This window comes from Trachurus japonicus, chromosome 15 (assembly GCF_045865225.1).
Source record: "Trachurus japonicus isolate A0001 chromosome 15, Traja_1.0".
Lineage (NCBI taxonomy): Eukaryota > Metazoa > Chordata > Actinopteri > Carangiformes > Carangidae > Trachurus > Trachurus japonicus.
The window spans coordinates 9,927,293-9,951,125 of NC_140921.1; the positions used below are offsets into that span (position 1 = coordinate 9,927,293).

Below are 23,833 nucleotides of genomic sequence, written 5' to 3' on the forward strand. Positions count from 1 at the left end.
TCTCTATCCAAAAATTACATGTATATACATCTCACAGAGTGGTTTTATTGTAATTATCCTCTGATAATGAGGCTGTGAGAGCCAATATCGGTAAATGGTTTTTGTTAAAACATTTTCGCCCGTGCACACGCCCATCTCCATTCGGTGTGACTGGTATGCGAAAAGAGCATGAAAACACATCCATTTAAAGGCCAGTGGCTCGCTGTCTATCTTGTTTGTCCGATGGGGAGGGAGACAGTCTGCTGGGAAATACCAGAGGAGCAAAAGTGTTGTAGACAGAGCAGCAGAAAAAGACTAATAGAGATAGAAATGGAAACAAACAGCTTGTAGTGAATCAGTGGTTGGTTTAAAGGTGATGGACGGGCAGGTGGATGGATTTAGAGAGCAGGTGAGTCAAACACACTTCCCGTTACTAATATTGTGCAACTTGTGACCTTTAATTTTCACACTTTAACTCCCCAGACATTATTGTACTCATCGCCTCCGTTGCCGTGGTTTCAGCCGGTAGCCAGGGTAACATCTTTGCCACCTCTGCGCTGCGTAGCCTCCGTTTCCTCCAGATCCTGCGCATGGTGCGCATGGACCGAAGGGGAGGGACGTGGAAGCTGCTGGGCTCTGTAGTTTATGCACATAGTAAGGTAGGACTTCACTTTTTGTCTTGTCTAAACTGAACTTGAACTTTAATTTTGGGGTTTGAGATATTTAAAGCTGGAATCAGCCGTTGCTGTGGTTCCTGTCATACTCACAGAGACACCTGCCATTGGTTATCTGGTGTCTTTTTCCTTATATTACCACAACATGATATGGTATGATTTAGGATAAAGTTTAGTCGTATTAAGGTGATAGCAAGGATAAGATAAAACATGATCTCATATGTAAAATACACAAGTTGTTAGGTAATGCTATTACGGTAAGTCTAACATTTATGCACATAAACAAACAGCAACAGATTTGAGTCGGTTTACATAGATACTACAATACATGGAAATAAAAAAAATGTAATAATAAAGTTTAAATACATATTACAACACAAACTAAGTTCTCAAAATGTATATATATATTATATCAGAAGAGAAATGCTACAATTAAGAACACAAGTACCACAGGGAAGCAGAGGAGAGCTTCCAGTACACTGAGCCTCGCCTTCAAACAGATTCTGCATTTATTACATGTATCATTATGACTAAAAGAGGCAGAGGAATAACTGAATATAAGACAGACCAGGCAGAGGGAACAGTAGGGAGACAGAGAGGCCTTGGGTAACGAGACTTCGCACTAATGACTATGAACGATTCTACATATCAAACCGAGGGAGCCGGACAAAGACCTTGCTCCAATAAAAAGTCCAGCACTCTGGAGATGGAAGTAAATAAAGGCTCAAGTATCGTGAATCCTTGACGGAGGCTGTGAATAAAACTTTACACGTATGAAATATAATGTAGGCTATGTTATGTGTGTGTGTTTGCTGTAGGAGCTGGTGACTGCCTGGTATATTGGGTTTCTGGTGCTAATCTTCTCCTCCTTCCTGGTCTATCTGGTGGAGAAAGAATTCAACAAGGAGTTTGCCACCTACGCCGATGCTCTGTGGTGGGGCACGGTGAGCATGCACACATTACAAGATACACAGGACGTACCACACACAAGTGCACACAAAAATAGCATCTTTTAAAAGTCATTGAGGTTTAAACCGATATGATTATTTATATACATTTCACTTATTGCATATATGAATAACCGTTTCTGGGCTGAGCAGATGAACTCTTAAAGCTACAGTATTTTCTCAGTCTTCATGCTCCATACTTAAATCTTATAATTTTATTGTGGCCTAATCTGACCGATCATTGAGCTGTTTGAACATCATACAAAATCCATGGTTTTAAGGATTTAAACAAAACCAACGTTTAAATACGTTTTCCGTTTCAGCAGAGTACAAATGCTTCTTCAATTCCAACAGGCACAATTGGTGAAAGAAGCAAAAAGCATTTGAGCAGCTTTCTTGTCCTGTTTAGTTTTTTTTTTCTCTGTTTGTCTGACAACAGTGATATATTTCCATTTACAGTTCCTCTGTGACCTAAATGGCACCTGCGTTACAAAACCGTACAGAAAATGGACCTTTGAAGTCACACTTGGTCAGCTGTACTGCACTGTTTCCTCCTACATCTAAAACCCATTACACCTTGAAAACGTGGAAATAGACAACACACATACAACAGAAGGCTCAATCAATAAATTCAATTTTCTCCTGCAGCCAGGAGAGACTGGCCTGTTAGATGTGTGAATTGACACTCAGACACACTGTGTTCCCATCTTCTGTGGCCTTGTAGCATCTTTCTTTCAGGTGAACACTAAAAGCTATTGTATCAGTTTTGCAAAATGCAGCCTGAAAAAGTCTAAAGAAGCTCGAGTCAACACAAAGGCTTTGAAAGGAAATCAAAGAACCATCACCACAGTTTTTTAGACTGATTTTAATCATCTTTGTATTTCTGTGTCTTGGATTTAATCAGTGTCGACAAAACAAATGTTTGACGATGATGTGATGCCATTCAACGTTGGTCTGCTGTTTGTTTGGCCAGTGTGAACTTAAAAAGTACTCAAGGTGAAAAAATTAATTAGTCAAAACATTGTGTGTAAATTTCATGTCTAAACAAAAATAATAAGAAACATTACACTTTGTAGATTTGGCGTTCTCCTTCCTTATTACCTTGAATGTCTTCCCCTCTGACCATGGCGTTAGAGAGGGGATAAGACCAAGGACAAGACAGTTAGTGCTAAAAAAAATAATGGAGATTTTATGCAGGAAGACGGTGAGTTTGTGAGAAGTATTCAGATGTTTTGTGTTATACAGGGAGTAGTAGATGAATGAACGAAGGACAACTTTTTAGACAAATCCCTGAGTGTTGACCTGTGACCTTTCAGATCACCCTCACGACCATCGGCTACGGTGACAAGACCCCACAGACGTGGACAGGACGGTTGTTATCAGCTGGTTTTGCTCTGCTGGGGATCTCCTTCTTCGCCCTGCCAGCTGTGAGTCAAACTCATCAACACACTGTGACTGATGACATTTATACCCCTTTCCCACTGGCAAAAAAACCCGTTTAAACCTACTAACAATCGGCTTTTGGTGGCAGTGGGAAAGGCGCGTCGACCCACGTCAAATGACTTGGCAAGCGACGCGGGTTAAAATCGCTTTCAATCAGCTCAGCTCTGATCGGTTTGCAGTGGGAACACCAGACCCGGGTCAACCCACTAATTTACGTGATGATGTTAGGCGTTACGTGACGCCAAGTCACAACATGGCTCCAGTCACGTCTCATATCACGTACCAAAACAAAGCTCTGCTCGCATTCGAGACAGGAATTTGAGCGATTGATTTCAACACTCGAAAATTGTTCATCATCCGCTGCCTTTCGACCGTTTTGAAGACGGGCAAAAGTGCAAAACAAGAAAGAACACTGACCACCGCCTGACTCGCTTTACATGTTGCTCTCCATTGTTTACTTCCCTGAATTCTGTCGCACTTATGATATCATCAACGCGATCCCAGCGTGATGACGTCACCAGACGCGCAGCGATGGAAGCGGAGGCCACGCAGCTTGCCAGCAGGGAGTCAGACCCAGCTTGTTTTGGTCAATGGGAAAGGAGCCAAATGCTGAGTGTTAGCGGGTCGACCCGCGTTTAAAAAAACTGCCTCGACCCGCTAATTTTAGTGAAAAAGCGGCTTTAAAGCAGAAGTAAGTGGTCCGGTCGTTTTCGCTAATGCTGCGTTCCAGGCAGGCTTTTGAAATCGTAAATTACAGCTTCAAGTCACAACTTACGACTTTGTAGCGTTCCAGGCAACCCACTCGTGTTTTCCCGACCTGTTTTACCGGTGAAAGTCACTATAACGGCCACTCCTAACTTCCGACCGGTGAACTCGTACCAGATCGAACTGGTACCACTTCACGGTCGGAAAAATACGAGTTTCCTTGAACGCACCATAACAGTCCTCGTGGCTACATCACCACATTCACGGCGTTCCTTGGCTGCACACACAGCCCTTCATGCCGTTCTCTCTCCTCATTGGATAAAAACTGTAGGATACGATAAATGTTTTCTCCTCGGCTCAGAGCAGAGCAGAGTGACTGAGAGACCCGTGTTTCAGTCCAAACACTCTATGTAAGTGATTGCTGTCGGAAGATATAACTATTTAAGACTTATATTAACACAAATATATCACTTACTTCTGCTTTAATGTCCTCACAGCTTCATGAAGCTCATGCTAACAGGAGTTGGAGACCGTCGTGATTTATCTTTGGGAAATTTTCTGCAAGTTGAAATCTGTGTGTGTGTTTGTGTGTGTGTTTGTGTGAAGGGCATCCTCGGTTCAGGTTTTGCCCTGAAGGTGCAGGAGCAGCATCGACAGAAGCACTTTGAAAAGAGGAGGAACCCAGCTGCCAGCCTCATCCAGGTAGACACGTACACACACTTCACCTTTACTCACAGTTTTTATTTGCAGCAGCTGCAGCTGAGGACCGACCGGTGTGAATACAGAGAAATTTCTCTCCTTTTAATGTTCCCATTTTCATGTGTGTGTGTCTGAATATGTGCGTGTCCACTCTTTACCCTTTGATGAGTGTGTTACTAGTATGTTGGAGTGTGTGAATGTGTGTTTTTTACCATCTGTCCTCCTATCAGAGTAAAGGTGTCTCATTAAGTGTGCACTTAATGGGAGTGTGTGTGTATATGTGTGTGTGTGTGTGCGTGTTGCCCATCTCCACTTACTCTGTCAGGGTGTGTAGGTAATGATGGCTAACAGTGTGTGAGGCGCAACTGTCGTCTCTCAGGTCCAACAGCAACGTCGCACACTGCTGGGATTTATGAGCCGTTTCCATGGCGATCATTCCCCGGGCAGACGCTCCTCCAAAGTGTCACTCATTGTAATAGACAAGACCAGCTGCATTACTTTTTAATGAACAATAAATATCTGCTGTGGAGTGTGCGGGCCCGCAAGTGAAGTGTGGAACTGAGTGTGTGTGTGTTTCTCTGTGTTTGTGTCTCTGAGTGAGTTTGTTTGTGTGTGTGTGTGTGTGTGTGTGTGTGTACGTCTTCTCTGTGAATCATCCTCCACGTTAGAAGAAAAATCTGTAACAATTTGTACAATCTGAGCCACATTATTTTAGATTTAGTCATCATTTCTATCAGTTATGGTCACACCACACTGACTCAACTTTATTGTCAAAATACGAGGCTGTGGCATCTGGTGTGATACGACTTTATCAAAGCAAGCAACACAAGCAATCACACAGATATTAGGTCCAAATCTTCACAGTTACCCCTGTTTTCAAAAGTACATATTTGGAAGTGGGAATAAACCTGGAAATCTAAATTGTTACTCAAACTGTCAATGGTAAATTATGACATCTATGTCCTAATAAAGGGGTCATCCAGACTGAATATGTCACACACGTCATAGTCTATTGTTGTTAAATGAAGCTATCGAACCGTTTATCATGTAGATTATGTCACCAACGGGAAAGGAAGAAAAAAAATGGAAACCATAAGCTTCAGTGTGAGTCTCAACACCCTGTACATGTTGTTCATCACCACAATTTCTCAGATGCTTCTTCCTAGTGATAAACTTGGAAATCCTTTTGTTACAGCTATGTCTTCACTCATCCTTAATCTACTAAACTTACTCTACTTGTTACGTAATGGGCATGTGCACAATGCAGTACAGCAGCAGTTTAACTTAGAGTACAGTCGGGGTTTATTCACTTGTGTTTCATTTCCAAATAAGAAGTTTAAAGGACACTGATATAGTGGAGATTAAAAAAAAAAAAAAAAAAAGTAAATCAGTCTTACCGTGTGTTGCCAGATCTTAAAATGACATAAGTGCGATATTTTGATCCATATTTATGTGAATAATTAATTACATTTAATTGTATCTTGTCTGTCCTCCCTGTTATCAGTTCGTATCCGTTTCTTACGCGAGACAAAGACCAGTTGGAGCCCAATTGATCTTAAATAACCCACTAAGGGAGCTATTAATCGCGCATGTTTTGATCTTGTTTCTGTTTCATTGGCTTTGTATCAAGCACCTGGTCACTGTCTGTTGTCTGCCAAGCTCATAACATTTTCCTCAACAGGTAAAAGGAAACTTGGAAGCAGTTTGATGTCTTAAATATGTGGATGACATTACTGTTCTATCCGTCACTTCACTCCCCCATCTCACACAGCTCTCCCTGCTGTAAACCACTGTGTTGTGTGTGTGTTGTGTGTGTGTGTCTGTGTGTCTCCGTCTGCGTGCAGGGCAGGATATTACCACTGTCTTCGAGCCTCAGCAGCTGGTCAATTCTAAATTTCACCTGCTGCAATAACTATTTTGTCTACCACCTGTAATTTTAGACCAAGATTGAATCTCCACATGACTTTAAAGTAGACGGAGATCGGCCAGAACTGACCAGCGTTTGGCAGTGGCATGGTGTTAATTTCCCACCCTGTCTGTGTAAAGTGTTTATATAAAGGCTTTCCAGTCATGTCACAAATCTTGTAACCACACCTGGCACCATCGTGGAGGTACAGTTTGGCTGCGAGTAAATAATTGGCCTAAGATGTAAAGAAAACAACCTGTTAAAGTGATCGTGGTGGACGCAAGTCTTTCCTGCAGAATGGAAATAATCAGATACATCTGTTTTCAAATGCAGAGTAGAACCAACCAACATACATGTGCAAAGTAACATAACTGTACTGTATATGCAGAGAGAGACCCCACAAGCAGAACTACTCATATCCTTTTTTAACTTTCTATGCCATTTACTTATCTTTCGCTTGGGTGAAGACTTTAATCTTTCACAAGCTTATATATTATTAGCTAGATAACTCAAACAAGTCCCTTTTAGCAAAAAACAACTGTAGCCTACATGATTAATTTTCTAACCCACAGATCGCCATTATTTAAAGGAGCTCTTTGTCAGTTTTGCTGTTCCTACATAGCCAACATTAGCATCAACAGGTGCTTGTTTACAAGTCAAGAAGAAACATCCTGAGTCCAACATGGATCTTGATGCCTTTACACAACAAGAGCTGTCTCCAGATTTTCTACACCTTCTTTTCTTCTGCTTAAGTTAACATGCTAGCAGTTAGCCTCAGCCCAGTTGATGTTGCTTGCTGATGCTTCAGGGAAGACATTTGAGCCTGTTGTCTTATAAACACAACAATTTCTGAATCTCTTGTCACTAAAGTTAAAGCAGAAGTAAGTGATCCGGTCGTTTTGGTTAACTTTCTGTCAGCCGATGGAGTTAGCAGTCCCCGCCCTCGTTCCTACGTCACCACATTCACGCGCATCCCTTGGCTGCACACACAGAGAGGACCGCCCCTTTATGCCGTTCTCTCTCCTCATTGGATAAAGGTTGTAGGATACAAGGAAAGTTTTCTCCTCGGCTTACAGCAGAGCAGAGTGACTGACAGACCCGTGTTTTGGACCAAACACTCTATATAAGTGATTGCCATCGGAAGATATAACTATTTAAGACTTATATTAACACAAATATTCCGCTTACTTCTGCTTTAATACTAACATCGGCTCTGTAGCAATAGCTAATCTTACAAATATCTCAATGATATTGGGAATTTGACTGGTTTATGGCTTCATTTAAAATGTTGCCTCACATGGATTTACATTAATAGCGAAGCCTTCAAACTGAAATTCAAAGAAAGTTGATTGCCGTTGCCTCACAGAGGAACTCACATAAGTTTTCTGATCTGATCTGATCTGGACGCCGTCCTTTAGCAAAGCTTTCCAATTTCTCATCTTCCACCGCAATGGTCTAGCATTTTGTTGTGTTTGGACACAAAAGCTGCTTGATTAACATTGATGGTGGTTTTTTTCCTTGTCCAAGTCACGCACCTGATCAAGTGATTAGTCCCCATTCACAGTCTGCTCTTCATGGCCATATTGAGGACCTCCAATATGGCTGCCAGCTGGTTACATCACCTTCTGTATGTTGTATGTTCACATAAATCTCAATCCCTTTTTCCTCACCATGTTTGTGCCATTGCCTTTCTGTGTCTTGTATGTGTGTTTGTGTTTGTGTTTCTGTGTGTGTGTGTACATCTGAATGCGTGTGTGCGTCCTGTCCATCTCTGCTCCCTGCCCCCCCCCCCCACCCAGGCGGCTTGGCGTCTGTACTCCACCGACGGTTCTCGTCCCTACCTCAGAGCCACCTGGCACCACTACCAAAGCGCCCTCCCCCCCCTCAGGCATGTATCCCCACCACCACCACCTTCACCTCCACCTCCACCACCACCACCACCACCAGCACCACCATCACCGGCCCCACTTCCCTCCAACAGGCCCCAATCACAATGCATCAACACGACCCCCCAAAAAACTAATCAGCTTTTTCTTTTTTTCCCCTTCTCACTTTCCGTCTCTCACCTCGTACTCAACTTATACGTTCCTCCCACGCCCTCTTCTTTTGTCCCACACTGACTTTACCCCCATTAATTGTTTCATTTATCATTATTTCATTTATCCTGTCGACTCTGCACGTAGTGTGTCTGGCGTAGTTATGCTGCTGATGAGAACTCGGTTTCCATTGCTACCTGGAAGCCTCATTTGAAGGCGTTGCATACCTGCAGCCCCGCCAAGTAGGTAACAACTTACAGACTTACAACCATGGCCGCTGCTGCTCTGCCCTTCTCCATCTTCATCTCTCTTCTTCATCTGGTGCCTGCTCGTCTTCACCTGTGCAGCCTCAACTCCTCTTCCATTCCTCCATGGTGTAACTCGGTGTTATGCTGCATTGTAACCGTTATTAACCTTTTTTCGCCTAATCAGGGATGGTTTCCCAAGCATGCGTGCTCTTTAACACCTGTCTCACATCCAGGCTGATATTCACACCTTAGACTTTCACCAATCCAACATCAGCAGGCGGTGGTTAAATGCCTCGGTGTAAGACACTTAGGGAGTTGCTGAGGTGTTGGCAATTTCACTGACAATTCTGTATTTGGAGATTGTCTAAGTTTTATACATGATTAATGTGGAAAATATCCAATACAGCTCTCACAAACAGAAAGTGCAGCCAATTAAATATCAAGACAGGAAAATGGACACTTTTCTATGTTTAATGTTCAATTCTATATCGTTGTTTTGAAAGGAACAAATAAATAAAAAAGGATGAATGACATTGAACGATAATCATAAACTGACGCATATACAGCACCACTGGGCTTGAACTGGCTTAAGCTCATTAAATGTTAAATTGATTCAACCTTGGGACAAGATAAAACAAAATCCCCCCCCACACACACACACACACACACCAGACTTGAATGCTTTCCTTGAGATTTCCATGCCTGTCTTTCTTCCAGCCAACGCTTAGCCTTGCTGTGCATGGCCATAACCTGCATGTGTGCTTTGCAGCAATTAACCCTGCTGAATTACAGTTTTCTTTCTCTTTGCTTCTTTTTTGGCTTGATGCTTCCCATATCCATCCATGTCGTCGACGTCTGTACAAAAGCTGTTTTAATCTGCTGGAATACTGACCTCTCTCCCTTTGTCTCCTCCTCTTTATCCCACTAACTCTTGAAGGAAAGAGCAGGGCGAGACTACTTACAGGTTTGTATGACTCACAGCTCACTCCTCCAAAGACACAAACACACACACACACACACATCTTGAAATTATAATATTGTCCAAATGTTTTTTGTCAAAAACTGTGAAATCTGGTTTGCAGACTTCCTTAGTCCAATTTTATTAGTTCAGTCATTGTCTGGCTCCTGATTTACAAACTGGGTTTCTCATGTTTGGGAAGATGCAATGATAAATGCGTGAATATATTTATTCATTTGTTTGTTTATTGACATTTAACAGGTAATTGTGAGTGGTTAGTGAAGATTGCAGTTGCAGTTAAAGAGTTGGGACATATCGACTGTTTGTTTGTCCGTTGCTTGGTTCACCAATTGATGAATTTCATGAATGACTGAACCCTTGTTTACCCTTTAGAACTAATTCTAAGGTCACCATTGGTAAAGAAAGTGGGGGCAGCCGTGGTATTGTTTGGACTTTGTGTTTATTTATCCTGGGATTGAAGACGAAAAGAAAAAAACACATGAAAACTGTTAGGAAGATAGAAGCACTGCGGTACCATGCAATTAAGAAATAAAAGGATAATTAGCATGTTCTTGAGAAATACTCAATGGAGTTGACAGTTGAGCCATAACAAGGCAGATATGTTGTGTTAAAGGAAACCAGAGGTATCAGGTCGACATTTGTTTACATGGGAAACAACGGTAGCTCATACATTCTCTGAAGTGCAGGTATCGATTTCAGTCCATTGAATTGAGCGCAGTGATTGAGACATTAAGTGTTTTTACACACAAATAGATAAAACCTATTCAGCAAATAAATTGCTTCAAGAGCTGCTCTCGTATGAGGTATCTTCTCTTCTTTATTCTCTACTCCTGCCTCACTTTTCCAACTGTTTCTTATGTCTCCATCTCTGATTGTGTCTCTCCTCCTCCTCCTCCTCCTCGCTGCTGTGTCTCTCTCTGCACTTGACTCTCAGGCAGGGGAAAGGGTGATGGGCTTCTTTGTCTTTTCTCTGTGTGTGTCTGTGTATGAGCATGTGTGTGTGCGTTTGTGTATGTGTGTGAGTGTGTGTGTGTGTGTGTGCCTTCAAAGACAGGAGTCTGTACCATGTCTGTACCATGACGCACTTTTTCCATTGGGATGGTATTTATATAACTCATCAAACACAAGTCTAGGAGAGACAGAGCGAAGTTGAAAAGAGAGGGAGGGGGGGGGTGGGGGATTTCAGAGAGGGGAGGAAGACAGAGAGAGATTTGTGAGTTTAATTATGCTTGTATAGTTTTTACAGTGCAGCGCTTCTTTGGCAACATTTGGGGGCCGTATGTTGAGCCAGCAGCTTCTCAGGCATTTAAACCTAAGACAGTCTCACAGAAAAAAACAGAAGTTTATTCTCACAGTCTGACAACACAAGCAAATATGCTTCTCATCCTTAAACAAAACGCCATTTAATTAGACGTTGTTGCTTCCATGACAGTATTTATCCCTCTGTTGACAGGGCTGTGTTTAATTAGCCTTTCCCTTCTTAGAAACTTTTGTTGCACCAAGTCCAATTTACACTTTTTGAAATCATAATTACACACACTTCTTCTTTTATGACGCTGTTTCTTTGCTGCGTTTTCGCCGCTCCGCCAAGACAGCGCGGATCGCTCCGTGTTATTATTGGTGGTTTTTACAGACTGTCGGCTGCTCGGTGGCGGTAGGTGCCGCGGTTGAAGGGCAGGTGGCTTTCGTTTAAGCAGACTTGTAAACACCAGCAGTAGTAAACATTAGGCGCACCACAAAGTGCTGCAGCGGACATCATGTTGAGTGTAAGTGTGCTGAATAGTGAGAAGCAACGTGAAATAAAGGATAATTGAGGTTTAATCTGGAGTTTATGTGCGTAGGCAGGTGTACTTTGGTGTGTGAGTGTGTGAGTGTGTTTGAACCTCCTGGTGCAGAAGTTTAATTCAGTCCACTGATTGAAACTCTGATTAGTGATAATGAACATGAACTTTTTCTTTAAAGGGATAGTTCAACACTTTGGCAAACTGTCCCATTGCCATAATCCCTATAGTCATAGCAGTAGGTTCGTTACCTTTAATTGTCTGTGCAAGCTATTTTTAGAACAGCGGAGCAGAGCCGCAAGCTGCTCAGAGCTACGCTACAGAGGCTCAGGGAATTTCTTGGTTTCCCTCATCAAACTCATCAAATACACAATCCAACAACTCCAAAACGCTCTGGTGGACAAGTTGTGACCTGCACATTCACCACGCTATGAGATAATAACGAAACTTTACGAGACAGAGTTGTTTTAGAGGCAAATACAGAGACTGCTTGCTGAAAAACTGTCCCTGAAGGCAACGCGCATCAGCGGTTTTGCATGAATTTACCTCTAAAACAACTCTGTCTCGTAACGTTAATTAAAGGTAACGAACCTACTCCTAAAACTATAGGGATTATGGCAATGGGCCAATTTGCCAAAATGTTGAACTATCCCTTTAAAGTGTAACTCTGACTACTTTCAGCCTGGACACTGTTGCTGCATCCTGTAGTTGACTTCCAAACAAGCTTTATTCTAAATCGTGCTGCACATTATTTGTGTTTGTGTTTTGTGCATTCACACTAAACTAAGCAAACCGGCAAACCTTCCAGATAGAGTTCATTTAAACCGCACCACACTGGATGTGAACGTAGCCAGGTTTTTGTTTTCTTTTTTTCAGGACCGCACTACACTTGAACTTCTCGCTGCGGAAACACACGGGCAGGAAATTTGTTCACCACATGTCCAAAGAACAATCAGCGCGTTGAAAAGACATGATTTCAGTTGACTCGCGGCTCTCCTGCATGGATGAAGAGCCAAATCCAAGCAAAGCACATATCAGTAGTTTGGTTAAAACTGTGTCAAGGCTGTGAAGGTGCAGAGTGAGGCTTTGAGACGGATTAGTAGTAGTGATGGAAAACTGAGTTCAGGTGCGTTTACCTTCCACCACGTCCCCGTTCACCCACCCTTCACTGAGAGACGTCTCCTCTCTTTCTCTCTCTCTCTGTGTGTGTTTGTACTGTGACATCAGAGACTTGCTCTTCTCCTTTCTCTCTTTTAATCTCCTTCCTCCTCTATCTCTCCGTTCTCTCCTCCACCCATCTCTCCCTCCTTTGCTCTAGTAAGGGTCTAAGTAATGGGAGGCTCTTCAGAAGGTACACTCGGAAATATAGGAGGTACCTACCTACCCAGCATCCTCTCTGCCCGGCCCTTAGCCCAATAACCTGAAAGAATGACTAACTAATGGCATGAAGGAGAACAAAGAAGCCACGATTTCTCCCTCTTCCCTCCCTCCCTGACCCTTTTTATTCCACCAAGGAGTTTATCTGAGACGAGCGCTGCTGCCTGCTGCCTGTCGAACGTGAACAAGATTTTACCACGTTACAAATTAAAGGGGAATTCCACCAAAACTTTACTTTGTAAAACAAGATAGCTGTAAAAAGGTAACAACTAAAAAAAAAAGTAAAATTGTATTTCTTCTTTGAAATGTTCGGCTTTCTCAGTAAAACAGTACAATAAGTTAAAATCCAGAGTAATATAAGGTCTAAATTCCCCTTTATTTTATATTTCTTAATCTATATTATCCAGTTAAAATGGATTGAAACTGTTTCCAGTCCAGCCACATGAGTATCTTTAGTTTTGTTTTTATTCTTCAATACCTTTTCAGGACCAGAAGTTGGTTCTTGTCTAGGTTTTTTATTTTATTGTAGATGCTGTTCTATGATCAGTTTTAACAGTAAAATATTAAAAAGAAACAAATAAAATGTTCCATTCATGAGGCTGGACCCAGTTTACCTAAAATTTCCTCCCCCGACAACACACAGTGTGCTATTTATGCATATCTGAGCATACAAATATGGGTGTTAAAAGCTTTTCCTCTTTTTTTACTGCATGCACCCTGCATTACTGCTGCATTCCTCTTTTCAGTCATTATTTGCTGTTAGAGGTGAAAAAAGAGTGGTATAAATAATAACTGTGAATTCTATACTGGTATTTTTGTCATATCCAGCTTCCTTCACTGTATTTAAGAGACTTTGTGGTTGTTGGTGTATTAACCACAGCAGACTGGCTGCCACTTATTGTTCAGGAGAAATATTTATTTCTGCTTTGAGAAATACCAAATAAGTGCCGGTATGTGTTTTTAAGTGCAAACACGTCTGGGAAAGTCAGAAAAATATTAGGAAAACACGGAAAGTGAATTAAAAAGAAAAACTTCCCATGGTCGGTAAAAGTTTTGGATTATGCCTGGAAAAAAAACACTGCTGCTTAAGTGTTTAAAACTGAAATTCAGGTGATAGAAAGGTCTGGAGAAGTTGTTAAATTGTGGCATGGAAAATGTGTTGGAACCCTGCATCTGTCTCATTGGTCTGCTGCATTGCATGCTGGTCTATTTGCCTTAGAAACAAACAGTTTATTGCAGTGGGTCTCACTGATTGGGAACTGTGTGCATCCCCTGGAAAGTTACCAAACATCATGTGGATAAAAAGTTACTCCACATTTTTGCAACCTTGTGTTATTAAACTGACAAAAAGTCACATTATATAGTGGATGAAGACTGGTTAAAACAAGATGGTGGTTTTAATAGTATGATATATGGGATTTATGGTACAGACTGATAAATATATATAAAACTCTGGTGTACAGTACAGTGAACACATGAGACCAAAATGGAGGTTGTGTTTAGTGTTTGGCAAAATTAAACCAAGACATTTCTGTTAAATCCTGATAACTTCTGCTGATTGATTTGGAAGTCATTTGTCATCACAATCTGTTTCTTTAAACCGGAAGAACGTTGGAAAGAACATTTTCTGAGAAAAAAGAAAAAACCTCATGATGGAAAACACCATTTTGAGGCTGTCAGGCGCTCCTCTCAGTAATGGTCTCATTTGTTTAAGGTTGGCTCAAAATGAATGCGAGGATGATGTATTAACGTTGCCACGCTTCACAAATCACCTTTAAAAAAAAAAAAAAAAAATCTCATTAGCTCTGTATTATTAAGTGAACACATGGATCGGTTATCAGCTGATCAGGCTGAGGATGGCAGCACTTCAGGACGAGGGTTTGTTTTTGGCGGCTTGGCGGCCAGTTCTGGCTTTGTTCTGGTGCTTTGGGCATGTCAGTCGGTCGGATGGATGATGTTTGGTCTGAAGGAAAAGACAGAACGCTGCCCTGTGTCTGCACTCTGAACTCTTCTCACTGTCTGAGGGGAAATTGGTGTTGACAGCTTACCTTTTTTTTTCTCTTTCTCTTTCTCTCTCCTCTTGTGTCTCTCTATCAACCCCAACCTCTCTCACACACTTTGTCTATCACTCTCTTTTTCCTCAATTTCTCTCACTTTGTCGTTCCTGTCCATCTGTCCCCGGATCATCCCTCTCCCCCTTTACCTCTGTGAATGTTTTTCCTCTCCTCCTCTTCTTCTCTTCTCTTCTCTTTTCCCTCCTCCCTCCTCCTCCTCCCTCCCTCCCCGCAGTCAGAAGTTGAGTTTTAAGGAGCGGGTCCGAATGGCGAGCCCCCGTGGTCAGAGCATGAAGAGCAGACAGACATCCATCAATGACCGCCAGCGCTGTTCCCCTGGCAACGAGGTGGTGGGCGGCACGGAGCTGATGGGAGGGAGCCCGGCTAAAGTGCAGAAGAGCTGGAGCTTCAATGATCGGACCCGTTTCAGGCCGTCGCTGAGGCTGAAGAGCCAGACTCGCACTGCGGCCCCAGATGGTGAGTGGCGCTGAATTGAAAGGGCGACCAACCAAGACAACACATGACAAAACGAGCACTTTCAGCTCAGTGTGCCGTTTTTTTTATACTATACATTACAGTGGATGTAAAGTGACATGATTTAATCTCTGAAACCCCATCGAGCTGCAAGTGGGCCAGTCATTTTAAACCCACGCTGTGCAGCCAGTCTTTGTTCAAATCCACTGGTATCGCTTTATATTACAGGCCTGTAATTTCTGAATAAATTACTTTAATAAAGTTTGTCAGAAAGAACGATGTAATTTTGCACTAATCATAGGAAAAACTGAGAAGGAGTCGAGTTAATCGACTTCCAGTTCATCAGCTCCTATAAAATATTTGTATAATGAGCTTTTAGTCACTCCACAGCAAATTATCTGAACATGCAAAAAAAAAAAAACGGTTAAAACTCGCCATATATGGAGGATAAACTCTCCCCAATGATAATTAATGTTTATTTCAAGGAAACTTTTCCTGGAAGTCAGTGTCTGATTGAAACTCAATACAGCTAACAAAAATAACTCAAATACCACAAAGTTGTCTCTTTGTTCCAAGTGATTAATTCAAAATTACGAAGTTATTTCTGGGAAACATCTTAGTGGAGATCCCAGAGTTTCCAAACATACCATCTGTCATTGTGTCAGGCTGAATTTTGAGAGCATATTGGTGACGAAGATGGTAAACAATAATAAGATGATACTTGATGCAGCGATGTGTCAGGCTTCTGTTTAGAAGTCGGCCTCTAACATTTAAGACATAAACAACCTTTTCATAACAGTGCTTCTATATATTGCCTGTCCTCTCTACATTCTGAGCATTGTGCATTTATTTTTTTATCCAACTGGATGTTTTGCACTTAACAGACTTGAATCATACACTTATGTGCTTGAAATCTCCTACAGTCCTGCTTCCTACAGAAATAGATGAAATTGCTGCCTCTTTTAATAGCACCTCTGCTCCTGCTCCTATTCCCCACTATCATTAATTTAAACACATTTTATAACCTCCTATCGTTATTCACTCTCTTTCTGTTTGCTTTTCTCTAACTCTTTCTCTTTTTCTCTGTCCCTCCGTCTGCGTCTCCCACTCTAGTAATTATTGGCAGCATTGAGGACATACTGTATATATCCTTTTCTCTCACCTTACATAGCTGAGTTGGCGAAACGCGGCCCATTCCTAAAGATCCCGTCCAAGTGAGGCATAAATTTTCACCTCTTAAAAGCCAAAATAGTATCAGTTTGAAACATTCTTGGAGACTTCCTGTCAGGACTCGCTATGCAGAAAGTGTTTTATGAATTTTAAGACTGGAAACAATTTGCCACGGCGCTACATTTATTGATGAAATGACTGGTTCTGTCTCTCTCAGTGGACGCAGGCATGACCACGGAGGATTCCTTCGATGAGAGGGGCTGCCATTGCGATGTTACAGTGGAGGATCTATCAGCTCCCCTCAAGGCCGTCATCAGAGCTGTCAGGTGAGCTCCTGCTGCTGTCAGACTTTGATGATCCCAACCAAAGCGTCTCTAAATCACCCAAATCCTAGACACGCTTCACAACTTGTAATTTATTCTTTTACATTTTTTTTGCAAACTGAAAGAACTCTCCACAGTTTGCTCCCGAATATAAAACTTTTAACCAGAGACTAACAGTGTGTCATCTTCTGCAATTACTTTAGGGCTTTTATTTTGTCAACCAGATCCACTTATGTCTTATTTCCACAGCTTCTGCTTCCATTTGTCACTAACATATTCACTTTCTTGACAGTTTGATGAGAAGATTGATGCTTACTCTCATCTGCAGCATCTTAGCTTAGCTTAGCACAAAGATTGAAATGGCTACTAGAGTGTTTCTTGACTCCTGGTGTGTCCCTGTGTGGCCACGGAGGTGTATGTTTAGTTTTGAGAAGTCAGCGTTGAGTTGGCCGTTTCCTCCCCCTGGAATCTGATGAACTATTGATTATCAGTGTACCTCCGAGGGTTTATTGGATTCAGTGTTGTTACCGACCGACAGGAAGGTTCATACAGTACCGCTGAAGGCGTCCTGCTCTTCATACTGACTCGTGTTATCTGTTTCCATTTACTCTGTGGCGCCTCGGAGCTGATAAAGGGCATTGTATTGATCAGTCAGATCATTTAAACTCTTCCCTCAGGACCGTTTCTTTCTCACCTCCGTCCATTGATTCTGAATCCACAGTTACAGCTCACCGAGCGAGCGCCAGAGTCAGCTGGTGATGTGAATGTACAGACTGGCTACTGTAGTTGTTGATCATATATTGTATGGTACTGTACTGTAGGCTACAGTTGCTTCCTGAAGTTGAGGTCATATGATGAAAATACCACCAAGTAACACACAGACACACAGTTTAAGAGCAAATAACATGTAGATACAGTGTCATGCAAAAGTGGTCACAATTTCTGTTACAGTTCAGCAAGTGGAAGATGAAATGATCTCCAAAAGGCAGAAAGTTACAGATGACACATTCCCTTTACATTTTTATCTATATATATTTATTTTCTTCTTTTACATTTTATTTCAAAATTACAGAAAAGGAAAAGGGTCAACAGAAAAGGTTTGTCCACCCTGCATAGTTAGTACCTAGTAGCCCCCCCTTTGGAAACAGTCACAGCATGTAAATAGTAAATATCTTGTCTGATACGTTGGTCAAAGTTAGCTAAGAGCTCAAGTCTCCTGGGTTTTATTCTTTTGCAGGCTGCTGCTTTGTTTCCCTTTTCACTCTAAAACTGTAGAAAACAAAAATAATACAATGATATTGCTTTAAATATTGCAAAACAGTGTTTCATCCTTTTGGAGATCATTTAATCTTCCATTTGCTTAACTGTTCAAATTTTGACGAGGGGTACCCAAACTTTTGCATGACACTGTACATGTATACCTGTGTTTTATAGTTTCATGCACAGGCACAAATGCACTAGCAATCAAAAGTTATGTCTGTAGAAGGAGGTTATAAACATATAAATATACAATGAAAACAACATAACAATATCTATACGTCTCCTCTCCCCCGAGGCTCAAGAGAGTGAACTGAATCCATAATGTAACACCCCCCAACTCTGCATGATACATTCCACCACGAGTGCTGAGACTCACATGATGTTTGGTTTCCTCAAGCGATGCTGCTTTTTTGTTTTTCTTCTCTTTTCCCTCCATCTTTCTGTCTTCATCTATATAACCTACCGCTGAGCTGGAGGAGTTTGCCGCAGGGGGGGTGCAGCAGGCAGCACTCAACAGGGTTTTTTTGTTTTCCATGTGTGTGTGAATGAATGATGACTGTTGTGTGTATTCACTGCATCAGCGACCCTCTGTCTCACACCGGCACCGGCACCCTGTGAGCCAACGTTTATCCAACTGGGGCCGACTGTCTTCTTCGACTCCACCGCTTCTTCTCACCCTCCTCATATTTTTCAGTGTGAAAAGAAAAGTCCATTTCATTCTCTCAATGGAGCAGGATTTCCATTATAAGCTGGTTTCTAAGGGTTTCTAATAATCCACCTGCAATGAAAAGGCAGGTATCAGATACTTTCTGAATCCTTGTTCTCATCAAGGTGAATGCGCCTTTCTTCAACCGATGAAGCTGTTGATGTCATCAGCTAGACAGAGTGACCATGAGTCCTAACTGCAGCTACAGTACAAACCTGAAGCCACTAACATGTTTTACTCACAAATACGGTTTGAAATAATAATAATAGTAATAGAGGAATCCAAGCCAAGATCATTAGGAATCACAGTTTTGTGCAAACAAATCCTCCTTCATCATTTTCTGAGTCTGTTCTGTAAACAAACATTTTGCATCTCACCATCATTATCTAGACTATTTCCCACTGGCTTAATCAAAATTGAATAGAATGTGCATATATTATTTTTTTGATAATAATCCTCTCAACAGATACAGATGTTCTCCACATCGACCACAAAATCTCATCTGCTCACTCGGAGCAAACGGCACACATGACATGTGCACATCTGTTAACAAGATGTATATTTTTACGCAGGGTCCTCAAGTATTCATATTAATAATTAGATTCAATAATGATATTTGCCTGCGGTGGTCTCATCAGTGCAATATTCTTACCTCTCTCTGATGATGTGATCATTTTCCTCAGACCACCTGAACCCCGCCTGCACAGTATGGGTGTCAGGTGGGTTTAACACAGTGTCACATCCAACTTTCTCCAAATTGGTTTAGTAATAAGGGGATTGCACAAGTTATGTAACAATATCAGTGCAGCCTCTTTTTTTAAAATTTTATTTCACTCTTGACACAAATCAAATTTTGTCTCCAGACCCCCTCCCCCTTCTTTTGAATGATAGTCCGGTTACAATATCCATTCACCTGTTTTGAAGTTTTGTGATATTTTGCAGGTTTGAAAGATTCAGAACACACACACACATATAGACACACACATATAGACACACACAGCACCTCTACCACCCGACTGCGTCCGGCCTGCCCACCCAGCAGGCCTCCTCCATGGGTAGCCACAGCCCAGGGCTTTCCCAGGGTGTCAGGTTGAACGTCGGACACCCCCCTCCCCTGTCAGGACTGTTATTACAGAGGGTCAACTGTCACCATTGTTTCCATTTAGACAGTGAGAAAAACAGGCAACTGGAGAGCAGCAGAAGCCGCCGGGGAATCAAAATGAACCGAGGGGCATAGATCCTCTTACCTGTATCAATATTATTCACTCTACAGTGGGTCTGCTCATCAAATACATGGAGACGGTGCGTTATGCTTTAAAGTCGTTCATTCTGGTTGTTGAGGATTTGACAGGGAGCTCTGGTTTCCCATTAGACGCTCCCTGAGGTATTTGAGATTTTAATAATATTTTTGAATCTCAGCACAAAATAAATCAACAAGTGAAACGTAACAGGGAGCGTGCGGTGGATATCTCATAGATTCTGCTGCCATCTAGTGGTTAGTTGTGGTAATTGCAGCCTTTTTCAGGTATAATTTCTTACAATACTATTTGTGTGTGTGTGTGTGTGTGTAGGATCATGAAGTTCCACGTTGCAAAGAAGAAGTTTAAGGAGACGTTGCGTCCCTACGATGTGAAGGACGTCATAGAGCAGTACTCTGCAGGACACTTGGACATGCTCTGTCGGATCAAGAGCCTTCAGACCAGGTCAGGACACACTGGACACACACATGCACACACACATGGATAAATGACAAAATCTCAAAGAGCTGTTCTGTCTTCCTGCACTAAAAAAACATTTGTTTTTATTCTTCATATTTGATATTTGGGCTTTATTTACTGGGTTTGCTTTTATCTTCATATTTGCCTTTCTTGCTGATTACTGAGAGTTGAACAAGTTGACTTTTCCATAGATGTTTCTGCAGTTCTTATTAGTTTTATAGACCCTATATAACCCTTTTACTGTCACTTTTATCTAACCTTCAATGTCTTTCCTGTGTGTATGTGCAGTGTACATGAGTGTCCCCTCTCTCTCCCAGACTAGACACTGTAGTGGGTCCTCCTCCAAGGCCTTTCAGCAGTCGCGCCAAGACCTTTTCCTCTCCCTCCCTGCATTTATATTACAGCCAGGCCCGGAGGAAACACTCTGCACCAGGGTTAGACCTACCCTGTCACCTGCTCGCTGACTGTCCCCCCCCCCCCTCTACTAACTTTACAAATACTGTCATCATACTTGGGTCAAACAGCATGTAGTCACACACTTATGGATATATCAAAAAAAAGGATTGAAGCTGGTTGTTAATAATAGATTTTACTAAAAAAAATGAAACCGTGTAAATGTCCCAGAAACAAACCTTTAGATTTCATGTGCTGTTTGACCCAGGTCTGGCTGTGGTTTCATTCATCAAAACAAGCTTGAGCTTGATTGCAGAGGTCCTTGGGAACTTGGCTTTACAAGACAAAGTTCTTGATACAGATGTGAAATATAGTGAGAAAGTATCTGGCTTATTTGTCTTAAACACACTGTTCAGTAGAGTTTTCCTACAAGGGAAATGTTCCTTTAGTGAACACTTTTTTGGTTTTCTCATTTGATTCATCTTTATATGCAGAGTGTATGGAAAACAATGTGTTTAAAAGTTGTGATAATCTGGATTTGAGCCACTTGAAGACCTCATGTCGTTTGATCTGTGGGCATCTGGACATAACAAGAACTAGTTATTATTATCTTTATGTTACAGTTGCATTTTATATTTGTCATTTTTTTTAATCCCCTGTTTCAAAATGATCTGACTTTTTTTTTTACTCCATCAGATTTAGAGGCTTTAGTCTTTGTGTCAAAAGTGTTGGCCATTAATTAGAAATTGTGCAAAACTAGAAACAGCAGGGACCATACAATACAGTTATGGACGAAGATTTTTGGAAGAGGAAGTTTGTTTGTAGCTGGTGGTGTTTATAACGCTGAATGAGCTGACGTTTTTTTTTTTGACATAAGTAACACAGCACTTGTTTCCTGTTTCTGAGTGTATGGAGCGTGTGGACTGGTTGTAAATACACACAGACACACCCGAGTCACTAGACTTTAATATCATCATAAGAAAAGTGCAAAAATTGTGAAATTGCTGCATGATTTCATTTAATAATTCAAAATTCAATTCAAAAACACACATCCATCCTGCTTTTTCATCTTCTTCTGTATGTTTCTATGTGCTCTGTCTGTTTCTTGTCATCAATGTGTAGGAAACTGATTTTTCTTTTTTATCTATGCACATATACTGTACTTCAAACCTCCGTGTGTGTGTGTGTGTGTGTGTGTCAGTGTGTGTGTGTGAGTGTGTGTATGTGTGAGTATGTCTGTGAAATCTGACTGAGTCTTTCTCCTGTCTTCAGAGTGGCCAGTGCAGCAGGTTCTAGCCGACCCAGGAACATGTCCTCTCCTGCGCTGCATTATTATTACAGCAACAACAGGAAGAAGCCCCCTACCCCCCCAGGGTTACTGTTATTTCACTTAATTTGAATTTTTTGCCCGTAGTGTAATCACATTAGTTCCCTCTGTAGTGACCATTAGTTCCCTTGCTGACTGTGAAATGTCACATTCTCACAGGGATGCAAATAATCCTCAGTAGGATTAACTCTCTTACAGTACCAGGTGGTCGGAGTTTGCACCAGAACAGTTTGCTAGAAAGTTTATTCAATCACAGAAAATAAATACTGACAGTGAACTGCTTATTAAAGTGAGTCTCACGCTATTGCAATTAAATAAAACTTCATTATTCCAATATGTGTTGAACTCCACCCACTTGGTAAAGTTTTAATTAACCCTGTCTGACACATATAAACATTTAATGGAAATGTACAATAAGGTGTGTACAGTACGTGCACACAAATGCACCGTCGCTGCATTAGTTGTCATGCTAAGTTCCATAAAGGTGAAGGATTATTGCGTGGGAGTGACTTTGCTGTGTAATTAATTCATGTAGCTGAAGCAGAGAAGTGGAAATAACAAGTGTGGTATATTTGCATGCTGAGGTGTACAATCATTAACTTCACTAATTCGATATTAGTTGAATGCCAAAGACCGAAGAAGTCTGAACTGATCAATGCTCTGACATTAAAAAGGTTGTCTGCAGGTTCACTGGTTGTTTCAGTGGAACACTGCATTTTTCATCTCACTTGGTTTTCAAATGGCAAATATGTTTTATTCCCTCTGTCATTTGTTTTTCTTTTACATTGCTGAAATAGGTATTAATACATTATTGAGTTAAAAACCTTGTAAATTCAGTACTGGTCTTTTTAAACTCACAAAATGTCGACCCTACAGTAACAATATGATGTTTTTGGTGTGCTTTTATTCTTGTTCTTTCTAACCTTTGGAAATTAATTTTTTCACGTGTGAATTATTTCACTGTTTACATTTCAAGAGCCCAGGAAACCTGTGCAAACTACGTAACTGTGTGAAATCTAATCTAATGCTGTTTGTCTTTGTTCCTGAAAAACTGACATTTTGGAGGTAGCTACGGGGTTTTCAAATAACAGCAGTGATACAGTCGAGCCGTGTGTGCTGTGTGTTTTACTAACTCCAACCTTAACATCTTACTGTTGCTTTAGGTGTGTTGCTTGACTTGGGATAACCTGAAATGAAGATCAGGTGCCTGCTCATATTACAACATCATTATTTTCTAATATACTAACACAAGTGTGTGTGTGTGTGTGTGTCAGGGTGGATCAGATCCTGGGAAAAGGCCAGATACCTGTGGATAAGAAGATGAGGGACAAACTGCACCCAGATGGAGACTCTCTGGAGGGCATGAGCATGCTGGGACGTGTATGCAAGGTGGAGCGACAGGTGAGCTGCGCCAGCACTGAGCTGTAAAAGTGGATAGTATTTATACTATTTTGAATGCTTATGTAGATTTTCTAAATGTGAGGTTTGTGTATTTAATGTACCTCCACAAGGAAACCGTAGCGGAAACTTGTTAGATTGAATGCATCATGCAGTGTGGACCTCCCGTTTTTTAGGTGATGGGCACCTGTATTCACCATACTTGAAATTGCACTTTGTAATTTAATGATGATGAC

At 41.5% G+C, this 23,833-nt stretch overlaps 1 protein-coding gene across 6 annotated transcripts in view; it reads left to right on the forward strand.

The window, feature by feature from the left end:
• kcnq5a (potassium voltage-gated channel, KQT-like subfamily, member 5a) overlaps positions 1 to 23,833 on the forward strand; it is a 105,343-nt gene that overhangs the window by 76,622 nt on the left and 4,888 nt on the right. Inside the window, exons 4-16 of one of the 6 annotated variants that reach the window (XM_085799470.1) lie at positions 463 to 638; positions 1,472 to 1,597; positions 2,917 to 3,027; positions 4,355 to 4,450; positions 8,537 to 8,631; positions 9,575 to 9,601; positions 12,716 to 12,769; positions 15,064 to 15,305; positions 16,690 to 16,798; positions 20,333 to 20,464; positions 20,797 to 20,913; positions 22,145 to 22,246; positions 23,474 to 23,600. In XM_085799470.1, the coding sequence (XP_085655596.1) occupies positions 463 to 638; positions 1,472 to 1,597; positions 2,917 to 3,027; positions 4,355 to 4,450; positions 8,537 to 8,631; positions 9,575 to 9,601; positions 12,716 to 12,769; positions 15,064 to 15,305; positions 16,690 to 16,798; positions 20,333 to 20,464; positions 20,797 to 20,913; positions 22,145 to 22,246; positions 23,474 to 23,600 (1,514 nt within the window). Of the gene's footprint in view, positions 1 to 462; positions 639 to 1,471; positions 1,598 to 2,916; positions 3,028 to 4,354; positions 4,451 to 8,152; positions 8,246 to 8,536; positions 8,632 to 9,574; positions 9,602 to 12,715; positions 12,770 to 15,063; positions 15,306 to 16,689; positions 16,799 to 20,332; positions 20,465 to 20,796; positions 20,914 to 22,144; positions 22,247 to 23,473; positions 23,601 to 23,833 lie in introns of all 6 variants that reach the window. The other 5 variants (XM_085799469.1, XM_085799463.1, XM_085799466.1 and 2 more) reach the window with 5 other exon arrangements.